Genomic DNA, 19,933 nt, shown 5'->3' on the forward strand with positions numbered 1-19,933 from the left:
AAGAAAATTGGAGAGGGGCCTGCAGCAGTGGCTCGGAGCCAGGTGGATGGATCTGTTACGTTTCTGAGCCCCTCGGCCGTACACATCCACCCTGGGACCAACTGCTCTGGAAAATTCTGACCCCCCTAAATAATGGTTGGGATTGTAGGAACTGGAGCCCAGCCAACGGCAGCGACTCTTTGATGGGAATGGACCAATGTCAGCAGCAAGAGGAAATCCACAACTGCATCAGCCCAGGGGGAAGGGCACGTGCTCCAATCTCTCCCCAAGCATCCCAACTGGGGGAGTCTGCAGAGCTTAACTCTTTCCACATGAGACATTTCAGCTGCGTTTCCACTCCCTGCTTGTTCAGGGAACAGGCCTTTCTTTACTGTGGAGGCACAAACAGACCTTTTGTTGCTGTTGTTCAGTTTAGTTTTATAATCTCACCTTTTTAAGGCCTCCAAACTCAACGTTTTGGCACAGGACCATTTTGCTCTTTTGATAGAGGCTGTTTCTTGGCTGTGCCAATAACAGCATAGCCACAGTTTCCATCCATGCAGATCATCTCTGATCTGATCTGGATCTTTTGTGTTATTCCAGGTTTGGGCATCTTTTCTTTTAAGCTCAAATTCTATTCATTTCCAGTATGTTTTAAGCATAACTCATTTTATAACTAAATGAATGGGCTCTCCCTAAACAACCTTCAGTTGCTCTTCTAAGGGATATCTCAGAATATCCTACACTGGAAGAGACCCACAAGGATCATTAACCCAACTCCTGGCCCTGCACAAGACACCCCAAGAATCCCACCCAAGAGCATAAGAAGGATGACAACGTTGCACCAGTCAGAGAGCAAAAAACCAGCTACCAGTTCAAGGGAGGAATGAGTGGAAACTGTTCCTGAAAAACTAAAACTGTTCCTAAAAAACTAAAGGAGTAGCTGGGCACTGACACTGCGAAGCACAGCCTGCAGCAGGTCATGCCTTGAGTTCAAACCAACGACTTCACTTTGCCTTCGACTTCTCATCCAGACAAAACATGAGTTTGGATTTATGGATGGCAGGATGTATCTTGTCTGGCTCCAGATCGAGCGAGCTATGGGCAGAAAGTTAAAGGCTCACCAAACGTCCGCCTTCCTCCCGTAGCCTTCCCCGCTGATCACCTCGGGGCTCATCCAGTACGGAGTGCCCGTGACGGAGCGGATGCCTGTCCCAGACATACAGATTGTCTGCAGCCGTTTGCTGGCCCCAAAGTCCCCGAGCTTCACGTTCCCAGCAGAGTCACGGAGAATATTGGCTCCTGCACAAAAACAAAACCCGAGGACAGCTGTTTCCACGCGGTCCAGCCGTTGGATCCACGGCTCCGCAGCCGATGTCCAACCCCAAACCCCCGTGCTCACGGTATGGCTCCTTCCCCATTAAGCCTCAGGTGACCTGCTAAACACCATTGCTTTGATTCAGGCTGTAGACAAGCCAATTGCTAATGGCTGTAAATGGGAAAAACTTCAGGGAAAAACACAAGGAAGTGAAGGGGGGAGGGAAATGAAAGCTGAGTCAGCACCAGCATTGTTACAGTGCCTGTAAACAGCTCAGCCAGCCTTGTAGGGCCCCCAGGCCACAGGCTGAGAGAACAGAGCTGTGGAGAGAAGGATTTTATTGGGATGCTGCTTTGGTGACTGCAAGCATTGCTTTCTGGTCAGCTGGGTAACAGATGTAGCCAATTAAACCACTTTGAACTCCTACAATAAACAAGTCAATCTTCACTTTACTTGGTCAGAGGTCCTGAACATGAAGCACCAGGGAAAAAAAGAAAACTTTAGAGCTTAGTTTGTATGTGGACACAAACTGAGGCTTAGACACCAAAACCAATTCTTCCTCCAAAGCTACTCTGAGATCAAGAACCCCATGCTGGCATTATCTGGTGTGTGCCTACACGAAACCCCCCTGCTCTCAAACCAGCACTTGTGCTGGGAGAGTTTTATCACTTCACTTGCCCACATGAAGAGCTGAGTCCAGAATGCCAAGTCTGTCCATTCTTCCCTGAAGGAAAGGTTAACAGGCTGGCTCAGGTGGGTGCAAACCAGTGAATAACCCACCAGGTAGGAGATAATTTGGCAAAGAGCCCCAAGTGAGCAGCCCACAAGGTGGCTCGTTTCTCTTTGCCAGCTTAGAGGGGATGCAATGAAGATTTATAGGCAGGAACAAGGGGTAGTTTTCCTGCAGCCACCAGCCCTCTTGGTCCCTCTAGGGCACAGAAAAGTCTGTGTGGTGTCTGCCACATCTGCTGACAGTAATTCCTAAGGAGACTGGCTGGCTCCATGGGGTTATACTGGGAAGAGGAAGATTAAGAACTAATCAGAGGCTCTCTGTGGAAGACTGGAGGTTTCTCACACAGAGGAGGCAGGAGAGCCACAAGGGCCTGAGGTCAGCAGGACTGCCAGGAGCAGGCATGGAGCCCTTACGGCAACTGGAACGTCAGCCACCTGAGAAACAGCACTGTGGCCAAGCTGGGAGGAAATCAGAGAGGAATCAGTGAAAAGGATCAGTGAAAGTCCGGTGTCAACTCAGCTTGGCCTTGCCAGAGTGTGAGAGAAAGATGAGGAGTGTTCCTAAGAATTAGAGGCTTCCAGACTTCCTTACTATAACCAACTTCCTTCATGTCCTGTAGAGAGAACACCCCAACTTCCCTTACCCAGCCAAGAACACGACCTTCCCTAAGTCCTGCACGTGGATATAAGACCAAAACGGGATAACTGAGCAAAGCAACGTTCAGAAGCCCCAGCCAGGATATTGAGTTCTTAACACCTGGTCTCTTTACAGAGTTTCCTTGGCACGTGGTACATCTAAATCAGCAGCTGATCTCACCCTTTATGTCCCTGTGCACAATCATGTTGCTGTGAAGGTACGAGACTCCCTCGAGGATCTGCCGAGTGTATTTCCGGGTGACGTTTTCCGTGAGGGCTCCGTACGCCTTCAGCTGGTCCTTCACTGACCCCTGCACCAACAGCAAACACAAAACGCTGGCAAAGAAACGACAGACCACAGATCCTGCAGTCTCCACTCGATTCCCACGAGCCATGACTGTGTTATACACCCAACCAGCCCAGTAATGAATTCTGGCCTCTTCTAAAGCCTTCCCATGAGGCTCTCTGAGCATCTTGCCCCAAGGAGCCCTTTTGAAGAACGGCAAGGACAGGCTTCATGGCAAAAATAGCTTAAAGAGGTTCTGTCTGCTTCCTCCCTGCTGGTACAACTGGTTGTGAAGACAAGCAATAAAATAGTTCAGCAGACTGATCCAGGTCAAAAGTCTCCCTTTTTGCAGGGTCAGTTTTAGCCTCATTTGCTGGATCATGACTGTAATTCAGTTGTTATGATTTACAAGCTGGTCCAAGTCCTCTAAAGTACTTTGGTAGGACAAATTTAGACTGAACAAAAGAACTGGCTTCAGTGACTAATAAAGAGAATGTATTTCAAGTACAAGACACTGAAGGAAAAACCCAAAGAGGTTACTTGGACATAAATAAAATTAAAGTGGTAGCTTTATAACCCAGGATGAGAGGGGGCAGCCCTAAGAGGGTCTAAGGTGGATGACATAGTGAGGGGGATCACAGCAACTAATAAACCAACTACCAAACCCACAGATCTCCCCTTGTGATCCATGACTGTGCTGCTTGGGCCAGCTCTTACCCCTGGCATGTACTCCATGAAGATGGTCAAAGTCTTCTCTGCCCGATCCCGTAAGCAGCCGTAATATTGGACAATACGCTCGTGCTGGAGATTCTTCAGCAGCTGAATTTCACACTCCAGGGCACTCACTTCCTATGGATGTTGAAGGAGAAAATAAGGCTGCAGCCCCAGGAAACAGTCCATCCTAATAAATTTGTCATGTCACTGGCAGGATGAAACTACTACTGCACTGGAAAGTCTAATCCACGGCTTTGGAAAAGGCAAACACTACCAGTGCCTCACATGAATCCTTGCTGTGTAATCACCAGGCAAGTATTGGTGTGGGAGCTTTGATGGAAAAAAGGCAGTATCATATATGAGTTTAGTACCAGAAAAACTGTTTCTTGTCTTCATTTTCTTCACTCACAACACAGGTATAACCTCTCTTCTCACACTGAGCTGAGGGCAGGGAGTGTTAATTATTAAACAGCTCTAACTACAGCTACAGAACTGCCAGGAATCCCCCTGCAGGAATCTCAGCTCTTTAGAGAGCAAAACCAGAGGTGCTGAGAGTTCCTAAACTTCTGTCACCCAGTCCTGCCCTGATTCACACTGATGATTTTACTGGAATCAACCTTACAAAAGGTCTCCTCTCTTATTTACTTCAAGGAACCTGCAGCTCTGTACATCAAATTGATTCTTTGCTTTGCTCTTGCCACAGACAACAGGGTATCACAGCACAAAGGCAAAGAGGCTCCCCAGCAATTTCAGATGGAATCACAGATGTTTGTTGCCCAGGAAAAGTATCCAGTTCTTGCTGAATTCAGGGAATGGACAGGAGGTACATCAAATGTACTAAAGCATGAGAATTAATGGAAACAATGGTTTCCCCCAAATTAGTCCCACTTAACTCTCTCCAGCCCTGCCACTGGAAGGTGTCAGGTTCAGCTCTCTCACTCTGGGAGAGGATGCAGCTCCTCAGAGCAAGGACCTGGATGCTGTAGGGACACATGGAACCACAGGAAGCTGCTTGATCAGGCCAAGTGATAATTTAAGGTTTGGGGTTCCAGTGCCTTCAAGATATTTTCCAGCCTATTCCTCCTTGACTCAGAGTTACTGTCTGATTTACAGCAGAGACATGGTAGAACTGAGAACTTCCCAATTTAAGACTTACCTTGGCACCAGTATCCCATATAAAATCAGAATAATTAAATCTTCACGGATCAGTTATTCCAGCTCAAAGTGAACTTGTTCAATATTGGGATACTGGTACATTGTTAAAACACAAGCAGAGAACCCAACAGCCATTCCAGCTGCACCCACTGTGCAGGGAGTTGTGTGCTATCCCTTAAGTTCAAGGTGACCCTTCCCATCTCCACTGTTTCTAATGTGTTGTCACATCCCTCTTCTTGATTAATTTACACACCACAGCTCAATTTGTTTTAAGGACAGAGAGAATTCAGAAGTGAAAACTGGTAATTAACACACTTGATACAGGGTGTACCATATAAACCCAGAAGTGGGTTTTGCAAGTGCAAGCAGCTTTTTTTGTTCAAAAAAGGAAAAAAACTCCTACTCTTTCTGGGTTTAGTTTCATTCACATCCATGTCTAACCAGGAACACAGGGCAGTCTAGTATTCCTCAAGTAACCTGGCAACAAACCAGAAAGCTGAGAAGGGAGAGCCAAAAATGAAGCCAGAAAATGGATTTTAGTTTCAGGCTGAAGTTAATAATACAAAAAAGTAATTTTTAAATGGCTCCTATTCTTCTCCACATGACTCGAAACCCTAGTAGGAACTAAATATAAGATGCCAGCTTTTAAGGACAGACAGATAGAGGCATTTTGCAGGATCTGGCAGGATTTTAGAAGCTGGGATGAGGATTACCTTGCTGGTTTCAGGGCTCTCTGGATCAAACTGGACCTGTTTGGCTGCAAGTTCTCTGCCCGTGTCCACGTCGTAGCACAAGTACACGCGGCCGAAGGCGCCCTGGCCCAGCAGTTTCCCTCGTCGCCAGTTTATTGGAGCACTTGGAGCTAAAAGACAACAGTAATAATTCCTCATTTCATTACACTATTTAAAAGCCATGGCTGTCTTTTCAAGGACCCATCTCCATCACACTGGGACTGACCCAGGTGTTTTGCAGCTGAACAAACACGAGGCGCTCTCCCGGCGTAAGGGAGTCAGTGGCAGAGCTCTGACTGGAATCCAACCATCTCAGGACCTGCTGACTGGTGTCCCATTAAAATGAAACCACAAAACATCCTGCAAAGATGCACTGCAGAAAAGTTATTTGATGGGGTTGATGAAATTTCATTCTGCCAGCAGGTGGATTCTACAAACCCAGTACTTTAAGAGGTGGTGTAGCACTGAAAGAGCATCTTCCAACCCTTGACCTGGAGTTATCACAGGCATCAGGTGAGGAAGAGCTGGATCAGCCTGGCTAAATCAATTCCACCCAGCTGGGAATGACTTAAACTGCTGGGACAACTTGAAGGACATTATTCTGAGGTCTTTGTCAAGGCAGCTCAAGGTTCCTTCTCCTGTGGGAAGGATTTCACTGCAAAGCTCTCTCTACAGCAGAAAAATTAAAGTCATAATTCCCTATTAGACAGTGATAAAGTGGGGGCTGTAAGGTTAGCACAGTCTGTGCACCTTCTTCAGCTGCTCAACAACCAGATTCCAATAAACATATACACTAGACCCAGCTAAAGCAGCCACCTCCAACACCCCAGCAGGAGGTTACATCCACAGGGAATTAGGAGTCCTCACATTCCACAGGCAGCAGTCTCCTGAGCCCAGTTTTCCAGACTGCTCTAAATCCCAAAGCATATCACTCAAAACCCCAGTGCTTCAGCTCCAACTTTGAAAGCAACACTACCAGTCTCCTGCAGTGCAATGCATCCAATTATGTTGTATCTAACAAGAAACTCTAAAAACAAAGACAGGAACCAGCCATCTGGACAGTGTGAAAATGTAGAAGAGCTGAGAGATTAGCTTTGCCATGTCTAATTTAATCAGATTTACTGCCAGTCAGTATTTTAGTGTTGCAAGCTTACTCTTCATTTTGATCCCTAAATTACTGTATGGGATATCTGAAGTTCATCAGTAATGACTTATGTTCCATTTCTTTTTTTATAATAGCAAGTTGTCCAAAAAACCAACTCAGGGATTCTATTACAACAGAAGTAAATCTTCCTACTTAAAAGCAAGTGAAATATATACAGCTCTCAACTGGTAAAATAACTGTAACCCATAAGCCTGACTACAAATGTTAATGTATCAAGAAAATAAACAAGCCTGTCTGACTGTTTTAAGAGCCCTGAAAAGATTCAATGAAGGTTGTTTTTTTTTTACTTCTTAGCTGAATTTCTGAGGCTTTCTAAAGGAAAAACCAGCTCACAGTGGAGAAAAAAAAAAAGAGAGAAGAAAAAGAAGATGTGTCTTGTAGGTGAGACAAGCTGGCCTCAAAACACGATGTGGTTCTAATGGCTTGTTAAAACCAAGTTATATGTTGGGTCTGGAGCTCCCAGCTGGGGTCAGGGAGTGAATCATAGAATAGATTGGGTTGGAAAAGACCTCCAAGATCATCAAGTCCAACCCCTGATCCAACCCCAGTTACTATATCATGGCACTAAGGGCCACGTCCAATCTCTTTTTAAAAACCTCCAGGGATGGTGAATCCCCCACCTCTCTGGGTAGGCTGTTCCAATGCCTGATAACCCTCTCTGTAAAGAATTTCTTCCTAACATCCAACCTAAACCTCCCCTGGCAGAGCTTGAGCCCGTGTCCCCTTGTCCTATTGTTGGTTGCCTGGGAGGAGACCAACCCCCACCTGGCTATAACCTCCCTTCAGGGAATTGAAGAGAGTGATGAGGTCGCCTCTGAGCCTTCTCTTCTCCAGACTAAACAACCCCAGCTCCCTCAGCCTCTCCTCATAGGACTTGTGCTCAAGTCCCTTCACCAGCCTCGTTGCTCTTCTCTGGACCCGCTCCAGCCCCTCAATATCCTTCCTGATAAAAGTGCTCACATTTGGTGGGGATGTTCCTCTCCTGCACGCCCAGGGCGTTCTCGCTGTCGGCGCTGCGCAGGCGGCCCCGCGGGTCCAGGTACTGCAGGGCCAGGCCCAGGTTCTCCCCGTTGGTGCTCAGGGAACGACTGGAAGGGACCAAGGTGAAAAGATTCCCTTGGTGACGCCGTATCCTGGGAAACGTCCTCCGGCCTGGGGGGGGAACGGGAAAAATTCTAAATCAATGTTTGCAAGTGGAAGGTGACGGAGAAGAAGGGAGAGAAAAACCATGTTCTGCTCTGTTCCCACGGAGCAGAAGCTGCTGCCAAGCAGACGAGATGCAAAAATATAACACTTCAGGGCTGGTGCTGCCTGAGTTCAGTGCAGCTCTGGATCACTCCCAGAGCAGAAGGCAGAGAAGACTTTGTAATGCCCTCAAGTGCTGTGGTGCAAGATCTAAACTTGCCTCCCAAACCAAAAATCTGGTTTACAGGCTACCACACAAGCTCTGAGGCTGGTTAACGACGCCTCCCAGAATGACTTTCTAGATAACGTGCCTGGACTTGGAAATAAAAACCATAAACAAAGATTATGGTGACTTGCACCTCATGAAATTTTGAGTGGTTAATTTGCATAAGGCCATGTGACGAGCAGAGATGTAAGTCTTTAAGTCCCTGCTACATTTAAAAGACCCAGAAACAAGTCTGCATTGTGAATTAGCAAAGCATAATGAATCCCTGAGGTAGGAACCTGCTATATATGGCCAAGGTTAAAACTCTGTCCACTGCCCAAGCCCAGCAGTCCCTGATCAGCCTGGATATTCCCAGAAAGCACAAAGTAAACAAAGAATTACAAAGTAAACCAAGAATTACAAACAACCATAGAGTGTTTCCATGAAAACGAGGCATCACGCACAGCACCATCAACTCCAGCACTCACTGCAAGGCCCAGGGCACTTCCAGGCCCTTCAGCTGGGAATTACACTCATTCCTAGAGGTTGCCATTGCTTCACCTTGTTTTTCCAGCCTGGAATGGAAGGTCCTAGAACAACTCACCATCGTTGTAGTCCTTGTGCTGCATGGAGACGTTGTAGCGCCGCGGGTAAGTCCCACCTTTCCCTGCTTTGTCGTAGATCTGATTCTCCCGGTCTGGAGGGAGATGCAAAGACAGGAGTGAGGCCTCCTTCAAAAAGTGTAACTTATAATGACAAAACTTCCCTGTAGCAGCAGGGTTTTAGGAAGAGGTAACAAATAACTTCATAGCTTTTCAGTCAACACATTTATACGATGCCAGCAACCTTTGCAGCAGTGACATACCTGAGAACTCCTGTCTATTATCAGGGAAGCTTTGTGCCCTTGACATCCGTGACTTCCGAAAAGAAGGACTAGTAAAGAAAGAAGGCAAGAATAAGTTTTGCTGCCCACCAGAGCAAAACCTACACGGGCTTTAAAAATACCAGTGAATACATTTTGCAGATTGGAAATGGTGGCTCTCAAATCCACGGCCCTGCAATGATTTTATGCTCCATCTGCAAAGCTAAAGCCAGGCTAAGGCCCAGCTAACCAGACTGTTTCCCAGTGTGGGCTGTCAGCTTTTCTGTTCACTTTGAGCCATTTATTCAGTGTTTCCCCAGCCTGTGGTATAAGATTCAGTGGCTCCTTCAGACATGGGAAGTGGAAGGCTAAAACCAAGGCTGAGAGGAAGAGCAGAACAGAGCAGCACTTGCAGCACACTGTTTACAGGGCAGCAGAGATTTACCACGAGGGACAAGAGTTTCTCTCATGAAAACTTGGGTGCACTTTCCTCTCTCCAGCAGCACAAGAGCCTGAACACCAACACTGCTTCCAACCCCTGTGTCTCTCCCCAGTAAGCAGTGCTCCTCCAGCAAGCCTAAGTAAGGCCCCTTGCTTGGCACAAGGGCTTTCACACCTCAAGAGATTACACAAACTCAACCTGTGCCAAAGGCATGCTACTGGCACTTGTTTTGTTAACCAGTGTAAATGGCACTGCCTCACAGAGCTTTCAGACTCCCAAATGAGACTCCTTCCCCACTGCACAAACAACAGCTTTCCCAGATGATGCCACTCCAGCAACAAATCACCAGGAAAGCTTTTTATTGCTACCCCTTCTTCACTTAAGGCAGAGAAAGGGGAGAGGAGGACAGGTAACAAATCAGCAATGTCCCCTCAACAAATGAATCCATGCACACACCCAGTTAACTGCAAGTGTTTCCTTGTGACTCCATGAACTAGAGGAAGTGAATGGCTTCAAATCCAAACCTCAAGTGCTTGACATAAAAGCACACACTACCTACAGGAATCAGCTTGGAGGAATCCTAAAAACGTGCTGAAGCCCAGTATTACAGGTGCTGGGAAGCCACAGTTGCTATTCAAGGTAATAGAACCTCTGGCTGCCCATCAGCACCTTAAGCAACACCAACAGCAAAAAAAAAAGGAAGAAAAAGACCCAGAGCATCAACCTATGACAAACTCTTCTTCAAAGAAAGAGCCTCCCTATTTACCTCTGGAATTAATTTTGTATCTTGCAGGACATAGCAATCTAGTGCAATGAGCTATTTCTGTAACCTTAGAATAGTTTGGGGTATTTTTTTGTCATTTTATTTTTTAAGTGAACAAGTAAAGCCTTGTCTAGAAGAGGTTTAAATCCCCTGCAGCCAGATGTTCTCAGAGCGTTGGCTCCACACAGGCTGCTCACTTTAGAACTCTGTATTTAAAACCTAAAGCCACTGAAGCACCAGTTTTGTTGGTCTATGGTTTTGCCAGAAAATAAAACAGCCTTAAGACACAGTTAATTCTCTTTAAGAAATATACTGGGATATAGGTAGGAAATAAGTTCTTCTTTCTCTCCAAGAAAATTTATGAGATGGAAAACAGACTTTTGCCTGAGTACCACTGGCATTTCAATCTGAGCACACACATTCCTACCAGTTTGTACATTTGTACCTGTCTGCTGACCTGTCCAAGGACTGGCAGCTTCCTGACACCGAGTTTTCAGCACTGCTTAGAGGGTCCAGCATCTGCAACACAGAAGAAATCACAAGACAACATCAGTGCAGTCCAGTGCTCAGGAGAGGCTCAGAGCAAGAGGATCAGAGCCCACTACTGCTTGTCTGGAGGAAGTCTAGCTGAGGAAGGGAGTCTAAGCCTTTTTTAAATGCACATTTTTCCCTTATGTCCCACAGAAATTGAGTTCATATCAAATCTGAGACACTGCTTTAGGTGTTGGAAGGACTCTGCTGTGGAAAATGGAAGTTTCAGTCAGCCTTGTGCTACATTTTGATCCCAGCTGCCTCCAGGAACAGTCTCTGCTGGTGCTGCTGCATTGCTGCCTCCACCTGCAAGTTGCCCTTTGGCCTCACTTCCTCCTTTTTTGAATGGAGAGCAGAGTTTCAAAAGCAAGAGGGTCACCCAAAACTGGCACTAGGAAACCAGAGCACACATGTGTGACAGCCCCAAAACTGCTCAGTCAGTGGAGAGGCAATCCCAGCACACACAGCAACTGCTTCTGGCAACCCAAAGGCTTTGAACTTACACAGCTGCAACTGGAAGCAGTTTAAATGCACAAAGCAGCACTTTTAGAATCCCAGAACGGTTTGGGTTGGAAAGGACCTCAGAGATCACCCACTTCCACCCCCTGCCATGGGCAGGGACACCTTCCACTAGATCAGGTTGCTCAGAGCTCCATCCAATCTGGATTTGAACACTTCCAGGGATGGGGCAGCCACAACCTTCTGGGCAATTTGTTCCAGTGTCTCACGGTGCTGATGCAACCACAGCTGAGAGTGAAAAGGAGGGCCCAGATCCCAGCAGAGTTCCTGAACAAGCTGGACGTGCTTTTTCCCGCCCTCCTGCTCATACTCACACACTGTTCATTGGTCTCTGGGATGAATTCCCCCTCGCTGTTGATGCTGGTGTAGGATCCCTGGCGGGCGATGCGCTGCTGCCTCTCCGGAACGTACCCCGGAGGGGGGGAACTCCTCCCTGTGTTCTGGGAGCCTGGGCCAGGGAGAAGGATATGCCTTAGATTTATGCTCCTGGAATGAGACTGCACGTGCATGGACACAAAATCTAAGTATCTCCTCTAACACCAGGCCTCCACCTCCATGACCACAGCAGCTCTGGAGTGATCCTGACAGCCTGGACAGACACGGAACCAGGAGGGGTCATGTCAAAAACCAAACTGTTTGATGAGCACCTGTAGTGACATTTTAGACACCACATGGTTACTGGTGAAGCTCCTAACACAGCTTCTGCTCTTCCCAACCTCTCCTGCTCGACTTTCTGAGCATAATTTCAGTACCTCAGGGAAGGTAGAGGATTCCAGGAATCCCTGGCTTTTGAGCATGAACCTCATTGCCAACCTCCACTAAACAAAGCACCTGTCAGGGCAACCCATCTTCTGTCTTTATTCTAAGTTTGCATCAGTTAGTACAATTTATCCTGAGTGACAGCACATTCCTGCTAGTCAGCATCAGCTGAGCAAGTTACAGTGACACTGAGCAATTCCAGTGTCACATGGGAGCACTGTCACCTTTGGAAATAACCCCAACATTTCTGGTTTGCTGCGTGAAAAATCCAACTGTGTGGTCAGTTTGGGCAAAACCACATGGAGGTCAACTCTGCAATTCCTGTTAACTGGATAACTGGATGGACAGAGAGTGTGTTTAGGGGCCAAAGGATGAGAAAAATAGTTTAATCATCTATTAATGGCACTACCTAAAGTGTTTCTGTTGTGCTACCTACTGAGAGAAACTTTAGCCCTAGGATTTATTTTTCCTTGCAGATCTCAAAGAAGATGAAACTTTAGACATAGGAAGAAACAAACCCCCTTTTTGCAGTGACTTATCCACCTGCAGCTCCCACTGTGAGCTCCTGGAACTGCTGTGGTCCAGTCAATCTACTTGAGGTCACCCATGAAGTCAGGAAGAGCAGCTGAGGATCAGCTCTCAAGCTGTGCTTTTTACAACACTGTCTTTAATTAACTGTGTGTACTCAGGTGCTGTGAAAGATGGGTAAAGATCAGCAAATATTCTCCCAAGGAAAATATTTTCTACTGAAGTTGCTGTAATAAAGAGTGAAGGCAAACGCTGGCAGAAGAGAACTGGAAAGCAGAGCACACACTTTTCAGAGGGCTGAAAAGCAGAGAACACACCTTTGAAAGGGATGAAAAGCAGAGAACACACCTCTGAAAGGGATGAAAAGCAGAGAACACACCTCTGAAAGGGATGAAAAGCAGAGAACACACCTCTGAAAGGGATGAAAAGTAGAGCACACACATTTGAGAGGGCTGAAAAGCAGAGAACACAATTTTGAGAGGGCTGAAAAGCAGAGAACACCTTTGAGAGGGCTGAAAAGCATCTCTGAGAGGGATAAAAAGCAGAGAGCACCTTTGAGAGGACTGCACAAAGAAAAACAATGCTGGCATGACTTAGGAGTGCATGGAGGGTGAACCACGTGAAAAAAAGGGATTAACAGAATCCTGGAACCATTAAGGTTGGAGAAGACCTCTGAGACCACCCGAGATCACCGAGTCCCCAAGGTGCTGCTCAGAGCTGCCACCCCATTTTCCCAGCAGCTCCAGGGGCTCCTGGGAGGTTCAGAGCCCAGTGGGGTGGAGACAAACCCGGGAGCTGCCGAGGGGCTGCCCCGAGGCCCGGGAGCACTTTCACTCCTTCCGACACAGCCCAGGGCTGGCCCAGAGCGAGCCCAGGCCCCGCTGGCACCGGCCCAGCCGCTGTTGTGGAAAGGCCCCCAGCCCTGGGCAGGAAAAGGAAGTCGGCACTAAATCCATGTATATCAAAGGAAGTGAGTGGAAAAAACACAAGTGCTGCCAGAATGCTTAGCAACTTTTTTTTTTTTCCCCTCCTCTTTTAAATAGAAGTTATCTTTACTTCCAAACCTCTGAACTGGTGACAGCAGGCTCGAGGCCCGTCCACTCTGGAGGACAGGAACTACATGGATCTCTGCAAAAAGCTTTTGTTGAGCACTGCTTTGGACTTTCATTGCATCATGTGGTGAGATTAGGAGAGTTTCTATGCCTGAAACACTGGGAAACAGAGCCCACTCCTTTTCCAAATCAAAGATGGGGAAAGAGAAGTAAGAAGAAATCGATGCAAGACTGAGCTGTTGCCAGATTCCCAACAGACCTCTGACAGAACTGGAACTCTTCATAAGGAACAGTCTGGTACTTTGACATGTTCAGAAAACAAAACTAATGGTTTCTTGAGTGATGAATGACAGAGAGCATCCACAAGCTGGGATGAGAGGAGAGAGTCTGTACAACCAGGACACAGAAGGGGCCCCTTGTTACTACACAGTTTACCCATGACAGACACTCACTGGAGTCTGTTGGCTTTGGCACCATTATCTGGATACCTCAGAATGCCAGTAAAGGAGAAATATATATATATTAATTGTTTTTGGCATTGAAATTGTCTGTGAAAAAAGAAACGTGGTGTTCAGACGTGCATGGACATCACTGCCTTCTTCACAGGACCAAGGAATGTTGCTCTTTTTTATGCACATTAACTTCAAACTAGGAAGGATGGGAAAACTCTTTTTGTCCTCGTTTCAGTCACGTACTTCACAAGCTTTCAGCACTTCTTTGTTTGTTTGCTGCTTCAGAAAAGCAAACTGTACAAAAGGGGATCAGCAGACTCCTCAGGACACAGGCAGGTTTGTTAGACAAGCTGCACACTGAGAACTACTGGTCTGGTTCTCAAGTCCTTCCCTCTGAGCTCACTCTCCCAGTCACCTCTGGTCACAACAGAGTGGATCTGACTCTGGTTTAAACCCCCCCAACATGGAGACTGTTCTAGTTTAATCATGTTTATTACTTTACACTTACATTGCATTGCAAATACTGATCTAAAACCCTGTAATAATTATGGCTAAAGTTTACAGAGTTAATAAAACTGAAGCAGTCCTCTGCCATGGAGAAGAACTAGCCAATAAAACAAGTGCCATTCCCAGCTCCTGATACTCCCATCGTGACTTGCATCACCTGTCCTCTGAAGCATTAGATATGACAAGCCCCAAAATAGCTGTTGGAACAAACAGAATCATCCTCTGCTTCTCTTTCCAGCAAAATTTACCTTTTCTCACTTGTAAAGCAGCAGCAACTTACACAGAACACCATCTTCATGCTCTCTCACCTTCCTCCTGCTCCTTCACTGCTCACTGGCCTTCACACCAAGGAGTGAAATCCTAAATCACAGACTTTTCTTTTTTTTGGACCCATGTATTTTGAAGCTGTTTCAGATGTTTTAGTTTTTGATATAAAAAGTTAACAGTTTTGAGCATCCTTCAAGCACAGGTTTGAATAGTGCTGCACAGTTATAAAGAGGGTTTCAACACAGAAATTGGGAAGAATCAGACAAATCTACCAGAGACAGAAGTAAAAATTACAGAAGTCTTACCTTTCCACTAAACAGCAGTTCACTCAGCTAAGAGAAACCCAAGGGAAATGAGACAAAGGTACATAATACCCTGACTTTTCTTACTATCTTCTGTGTACCTCTGCTGTTCACCTTGTGCCCTACCCATCTGGTAATTCCAGGAGTGAAAGGTTAGGGAACTCAGTATGTAGGACACTGGTTGGACATGCAGTAGTAATTCCTTGATTCCAAGTAAAATGCTTGATTACAGGAGTCAGGAGAGATTCCAAAGCCCAACATAAAAAACCCTCATATCAAGGTTTCATGAACTGAAATTGCCAACGTAAATAAAAACCTTCATGGACTCACATCAGCTTTCCAAATTTCTAACCACAATGGATCTGGCTTTAGGACACCCCCTTTAGCAGCTCCTCAGCTGTTCAACAACTTAGTAAGGAACTGAAACATTCTACTGTAAACATATGAAGAGCTTTTGAAAATGAACTGCCCTGTCCTAGAATAACCTTTCGATTTCTCCCAGCTCTCAGAAATGCCATACCATAAACATTAGTGGCCAAATGACACATTTCACCAAACAAAACCATGCAGAAGTGGCAAAAATACTCACTGACAGACAGATGCCTACTTCTGGGTTCTGGCTGCTGGTAGGGTGTGCTCACATCCCCCACAGACTGGGAAGTTTTAATCCTGACTTGTTTGGGCAGTCCAGAATGGGGTGAAGAACTGGTCTGTTGGGTAAAATGAAAAGAATAAAATAAAATGAGACTGAGGAGCTCAAGCAGCCTGGCCACAGTCCCAAAAATATCATTATGTTTAGTAGCAAGAAAGAAGCTGAGCAAAAGTTCTAGAGCCTGAAATCTTATTATCTGCAGAAAACACAAAGGCAGCCAAAGAGCAAGGTTTATAATTCTGGTGTAACAGAGGAGTCCAACAACTAGAGCAAGGCACTGTCCAGCCTCAAGGGCAGGATTTGGAAGTCTCAGTGTCTGCCTGCCATTAACAGGTACCTGTGGGACACACAGAGGGTTCATATCACCCCCAGACACCAGAAGAACCTACAATTTCCATCAGCCACCCTTGCCAGCAGAGAGAAATTCTGAATCTTGCACTCCTTCAGAAGCAACCTGACTCCCCACAACCTTCACAATTCAGACCATCTAAGTGATAATAAATTCAGGAGACTTGAGAAAACCAAGAGTTTGGAGACGCCAAGATGAATTTATTCATCTTTCCATGAAATTCCATAGATACTATCTAATTAATGATCATTTTTCCACAGTGCCTTCATCTCATTCAAAGTAGGAAGAGGAATGAGACACATCAAACCTCCCTCAGCCAAGGAGATCCTGTGTCAAAGCAGGGGCTCAATACCTGGAGACACTTTCAATTTTAATCTTGACCCAACACACCTAGTTTTAGAAAAGGATATAATATTCCCTTCCTCTTGTGTTTCAGAATTCATCTTCCCTTATTTAATTGAGATGAACAGAACCAAAGACACCCCGAGGAAATTAATTCTGGCCTGTGAAAATTATTTGAACATGACTTGGTCAAACAAGGTGTGAGGTCATACAATCCAAAATTAAAGTATTGAATAGCTGCTCAATTAATAAGGACATCCACTTGCATGGAGCAAGGATTTAAATCACATAAACTCCACCATGAATAGGTTCATGGGAGCTGAATAAAGGGTGCAGAGGTCACCCCACTGATGTGGACAGTTTGGCTTTAGGTGTTAAATTTTTCCAGTTTTCCCCATTACATTCCAAACAGAAGGAAAGGACTGACAACAGGAGTGAGCTGCATGATGAAAAAAATCACAAATGAGCCACAGAAAGAGGCACAAGAAAATTAATCTGCACACTGCTGACAAACAGCACAGCTCTTGGTACCAGTGACACAGCTACTGCTGTAAAGTTAATTTGCTTTCTGGACATATTTGTGCCAAAGTCACGGCGTTACCTTTCCATCCCCAGAAAAAGAAAAGAGCACAACCAAAACAAAATCTGCATCCTGTACTTCAGGAAAAATAATGCTTCCCGCTCCCTCAGTGGGATGAGATCATGCAGCCAAGAAACCTCCTCCAGCCTTGTGGGCTCTATCCCACGTAGGGCTCTCCTGTCAGGCAACTCTGAGCTGCAGAGGAAGTCAGAGGAGAGGGGGGGGAAACAGTGGCACTTACTGAAAGCTTTGCTTTTTGTTTCTGCTTTGAGCAAAAGAGGAAAAAACAGCTAATAAAAGGACAACACCACAGGAGTGGCTGCTGGCTGGTGTAGGATGGGATTTACTAAGTGGGTTATGCAAAGGTAGGTGGTATCATTTAACAGCTGGTTTGCAGCCTCAAGGCACTGACAGAGGGCTGGAAAAGAGGATTGTTTGACTGTGTTATACCAAAAGCTGAGGCCACCTTTTACAGGCTGTTTCCTGACACCACAGAACGAAGTCTGACTCCACTAGGTCAGATCAAAGGCCTTCTTGCCAAGTATTGTCTTCAGAACAGGCAGCAATAAATGCTCAGGGAAAGGGCACAGGACAAGGAACAGCATCATCCCCTCCTACACCTTCCCAGCTTTTGGCACCCAGTCCTTTGGGAAAGGGCTGTTCACACTCCTGAAGGTCTCTGTATTTCCATTAACATGGATTATCAAATTAAAAAATAGTGGGAAGTGTATTTAAGTCCTCCTGACAGTTCCAAGAATTATAGGTGTGATTATTTCAAGTCAGAGCTCCCTGCAGAACTTGAATAGGGATGAACATCTGAGATCGACAAGCTGTTCCCAACAGAGCAGCTTTTTGTGTCACACTCTTCAGAGAATTTGGTAATTTGCAAATCAAATATCTAAGTTATCAAGGTTTTTTGGCTTGAAAAGCTGCATGACCTTAATTCTGAAAAAGAAAAAATGAGATATTGGATGAGGGAACCGTTTTCCAGTCCCAGATCAGGAACAAGGAAAACTTCAGACTCTTTTTGCACTCCTCATCTTGCAGATAAATTCACTGTCCAAAATGGGCATCTTTGGGAGCTTGGTTTAAAGATTTACTTCACATGATATAATCTTTTCTGCTGAGAAAAGCAAACTACATTGACACTCACTGCCACAGCCACCTGTGGTACAGGAGAGTGAACCAAGACAACCAAACTCATCTTGGGTGTGAATACATCATTATTAGCTAAAGGCAACTTAGTTTCCATAGAGGAAGGCTGGATTTAAGGCTGCAGAGCTGAAAAATCCCTGGGAGCTGCCCCAGGCTTCTCACCTAGGGAAGAAGTGTTAAAGGCTTGTCTTCAAGGACAACCTGTGCTCTGAAAGGCAAAATAATTACAAACACTTTCAACACTGTGCTCTCAATCAAAGGTAAAAGATTTCTCTGCAAACCAAACTCTTTCAGTGTTTTCTGACTACAGGTACTTGCTCTAAAATGGCTTTCATGTAACAGCTTAAAAAGCTGCAATGTTTTTAGTCCCTGAACAGCTGCTGAAGTCAGGAAGGAGAAAACCAACAAAAAGATACCTATAATAGCTGAGCCAAAGCAAAGAGGATAAACACATGCATTTGTGTCTGTGAAGAGTGATTTTGCTAATCCCTGTTACTGCCATTGTGTTTAGAGAGTTAAGGGTAAAAAACCTTCATTTTGCTGCAGTCACAGAGGTTGGTACCTACATGGTTTCTGTCCTGGGACAGCAATAATATTCTAAGGCTTTTCACATTAGAGCTTCGGTCTAAGAGATCTACAGCTTTATCCAGGTCATCTTGGTTTTTCAGAGGGATAGAGAGCTGCAAAATAAACAACAGGAAAAAATCATTAGAAAAGACAGAAAAAATAAGTATTTCCACAACAGGTGTTTCAACAAACAGAAAAATACCAGAATGTAAGACAGGACTCTGACTGCTCACAAATTTTCATTCCAATACTGTCTCACTGTCCCCTCTTTAATGAGGTTTTCCTCCCATGCCAGAGAAATGGCTGACCCTGTGCAAATTTCTCTAAAGCATCAGCCACAAAAATATTAATTGCAACCTGAATTTGCTGTTTGCAAAGAACAAGTCAGGGACTTGTCAGCCCCTGACTCCCTGAGGAGAACGTGGTCTCAGAGCCCTTATGAATTCAGACCTACTGATCAAGTGAAAATTGGGTTTCAGAGAGAAAGAAGAAGATAAAGACTTTGAAAGGGGGAATCAAATTAGAATTTAAAACTTGCTAATAAGACCCCGTGAAATCAGGCTCAGACACCCTCTATTCTACAGCCCACTCACATCTCAAAATGGGAATGTTATTAACCCTGGAGAACTCTCATTTCTGTCCCACTCTCACTGGTGAATGGGGTTCTGCATCTCCCTCATTAGGGATGCAGTTCCAAACAGTGGGAGGGCGACACCACAACAATAAAAACAAGGAAAAACCAGCGTGTCCAGGGTGAGAAAGCCACTAAAATACTTTAGATTATTAACATGAACTACCCAGTTCCTGAGAGACAAATGGTGTTGCCCATGTCACTTTATTTCACCGCTGACAGTGCCCACAGTCCCCCTAAAGCCTCCTCTGTTCTTGGACTCCCCTTGTTCCCCGGGCAACAAGATCTCCCTGGACATATATCAGCCTGCAAGAGTTGCTTTCAACAATAAAATACTTCAAATACCTTTTTTACTTCCCCAAGAGAGTCTCCCAACCACCACCAGTGCAAGGCAGCAAGATGCTGCTGTTTGTACAGCACACACAGCACCATGAGGCTTTGTCAGGATCAGGGTGTTTTCCTTTGGACCAGGGATTCAACAGTGCTTTGCATTAAAGGGAGAACTGAAAATTAAATTTACGGGCACAGGGGGAGATGTGATACAGAGAGTGCCATGCCCTGGGCACT

General features: G+C 45.6%; 1 protein-coding gene across 3 annotated transcripts in view; it reads right to left on the bottom strand.

Moving 5' to 3' along the window:
- The window catches only part of MAP3K3 (mitogen-activated protein kinase kinase kinase 3), a 40,597-nt gene that overhangs the window by 5,852 nt on the left and 14,812 nt on the right, over window positions 1–19,933 (bottom strand). For 2 of the 3 annotated variants that reach the window (XM_064636660.1, XM_064636658.1), the window contains exons 6-16: window positions 18,735–18,848; window positions 15,680–15,800; window positions 11,538–11,671; window positions 10,619–10,692; window positions 8,972–9,039; window positions 8,711–8,803; window positions 7,677–7,868; window positions 5,534–5,682; window positions 3,669–3,800; window positions 2,847–2,976; window positions 1,104–1,281 (exon numbers count right to left, since the gene is read on the bottom strand). In XM_064636660.1, the coding sequence (XP_064492730.1) occupies window positions 1,104–1,281; window positions 2,847–2,976; window positions 3,669–3,800; window positions 5,534–5,682; window positions 7,677–7,868; window positions 8,711–8,803; window positions 8,972–9,039; window positions 10,619–10,692; window positions 11,538–11,671; window positions 15,680–15,800; window positions 18,735–18,848 (1,385 nt within the window). The remainder of the gene's footprint in view (window positions 1–1,103; window positions 1,282–2,846; window positions 2,977–3,668; window positions 3,801–5,533; window positions 5,683–7,676; window positions 7,869–8,710; window positions 8,804–8,971; window positions 9,040–10,618; window positions 10,693–11,537; window positions 11,672–15,679; window positions 15,801–18,734; window positions 18,849–19,933) is intronic. The other variant, XM_064636659.1, reaches the window with a different exon arrangement.

This window comes from Pseudopipra pipra, chromosome 26 (genome assembly GCF_036250125.1).
Source record: "Pseudopipra pipra isolate bDixPip1 chromosome 26, bDixPip1.hap1, whole genome shotgun sequence".
NCBI classification, from domain to species: Eukaryota; Metazoa; Chordata; class Aves; order Passeriformes; family Pipridae; genus Pseudopipra; species Pseudopipra pipra.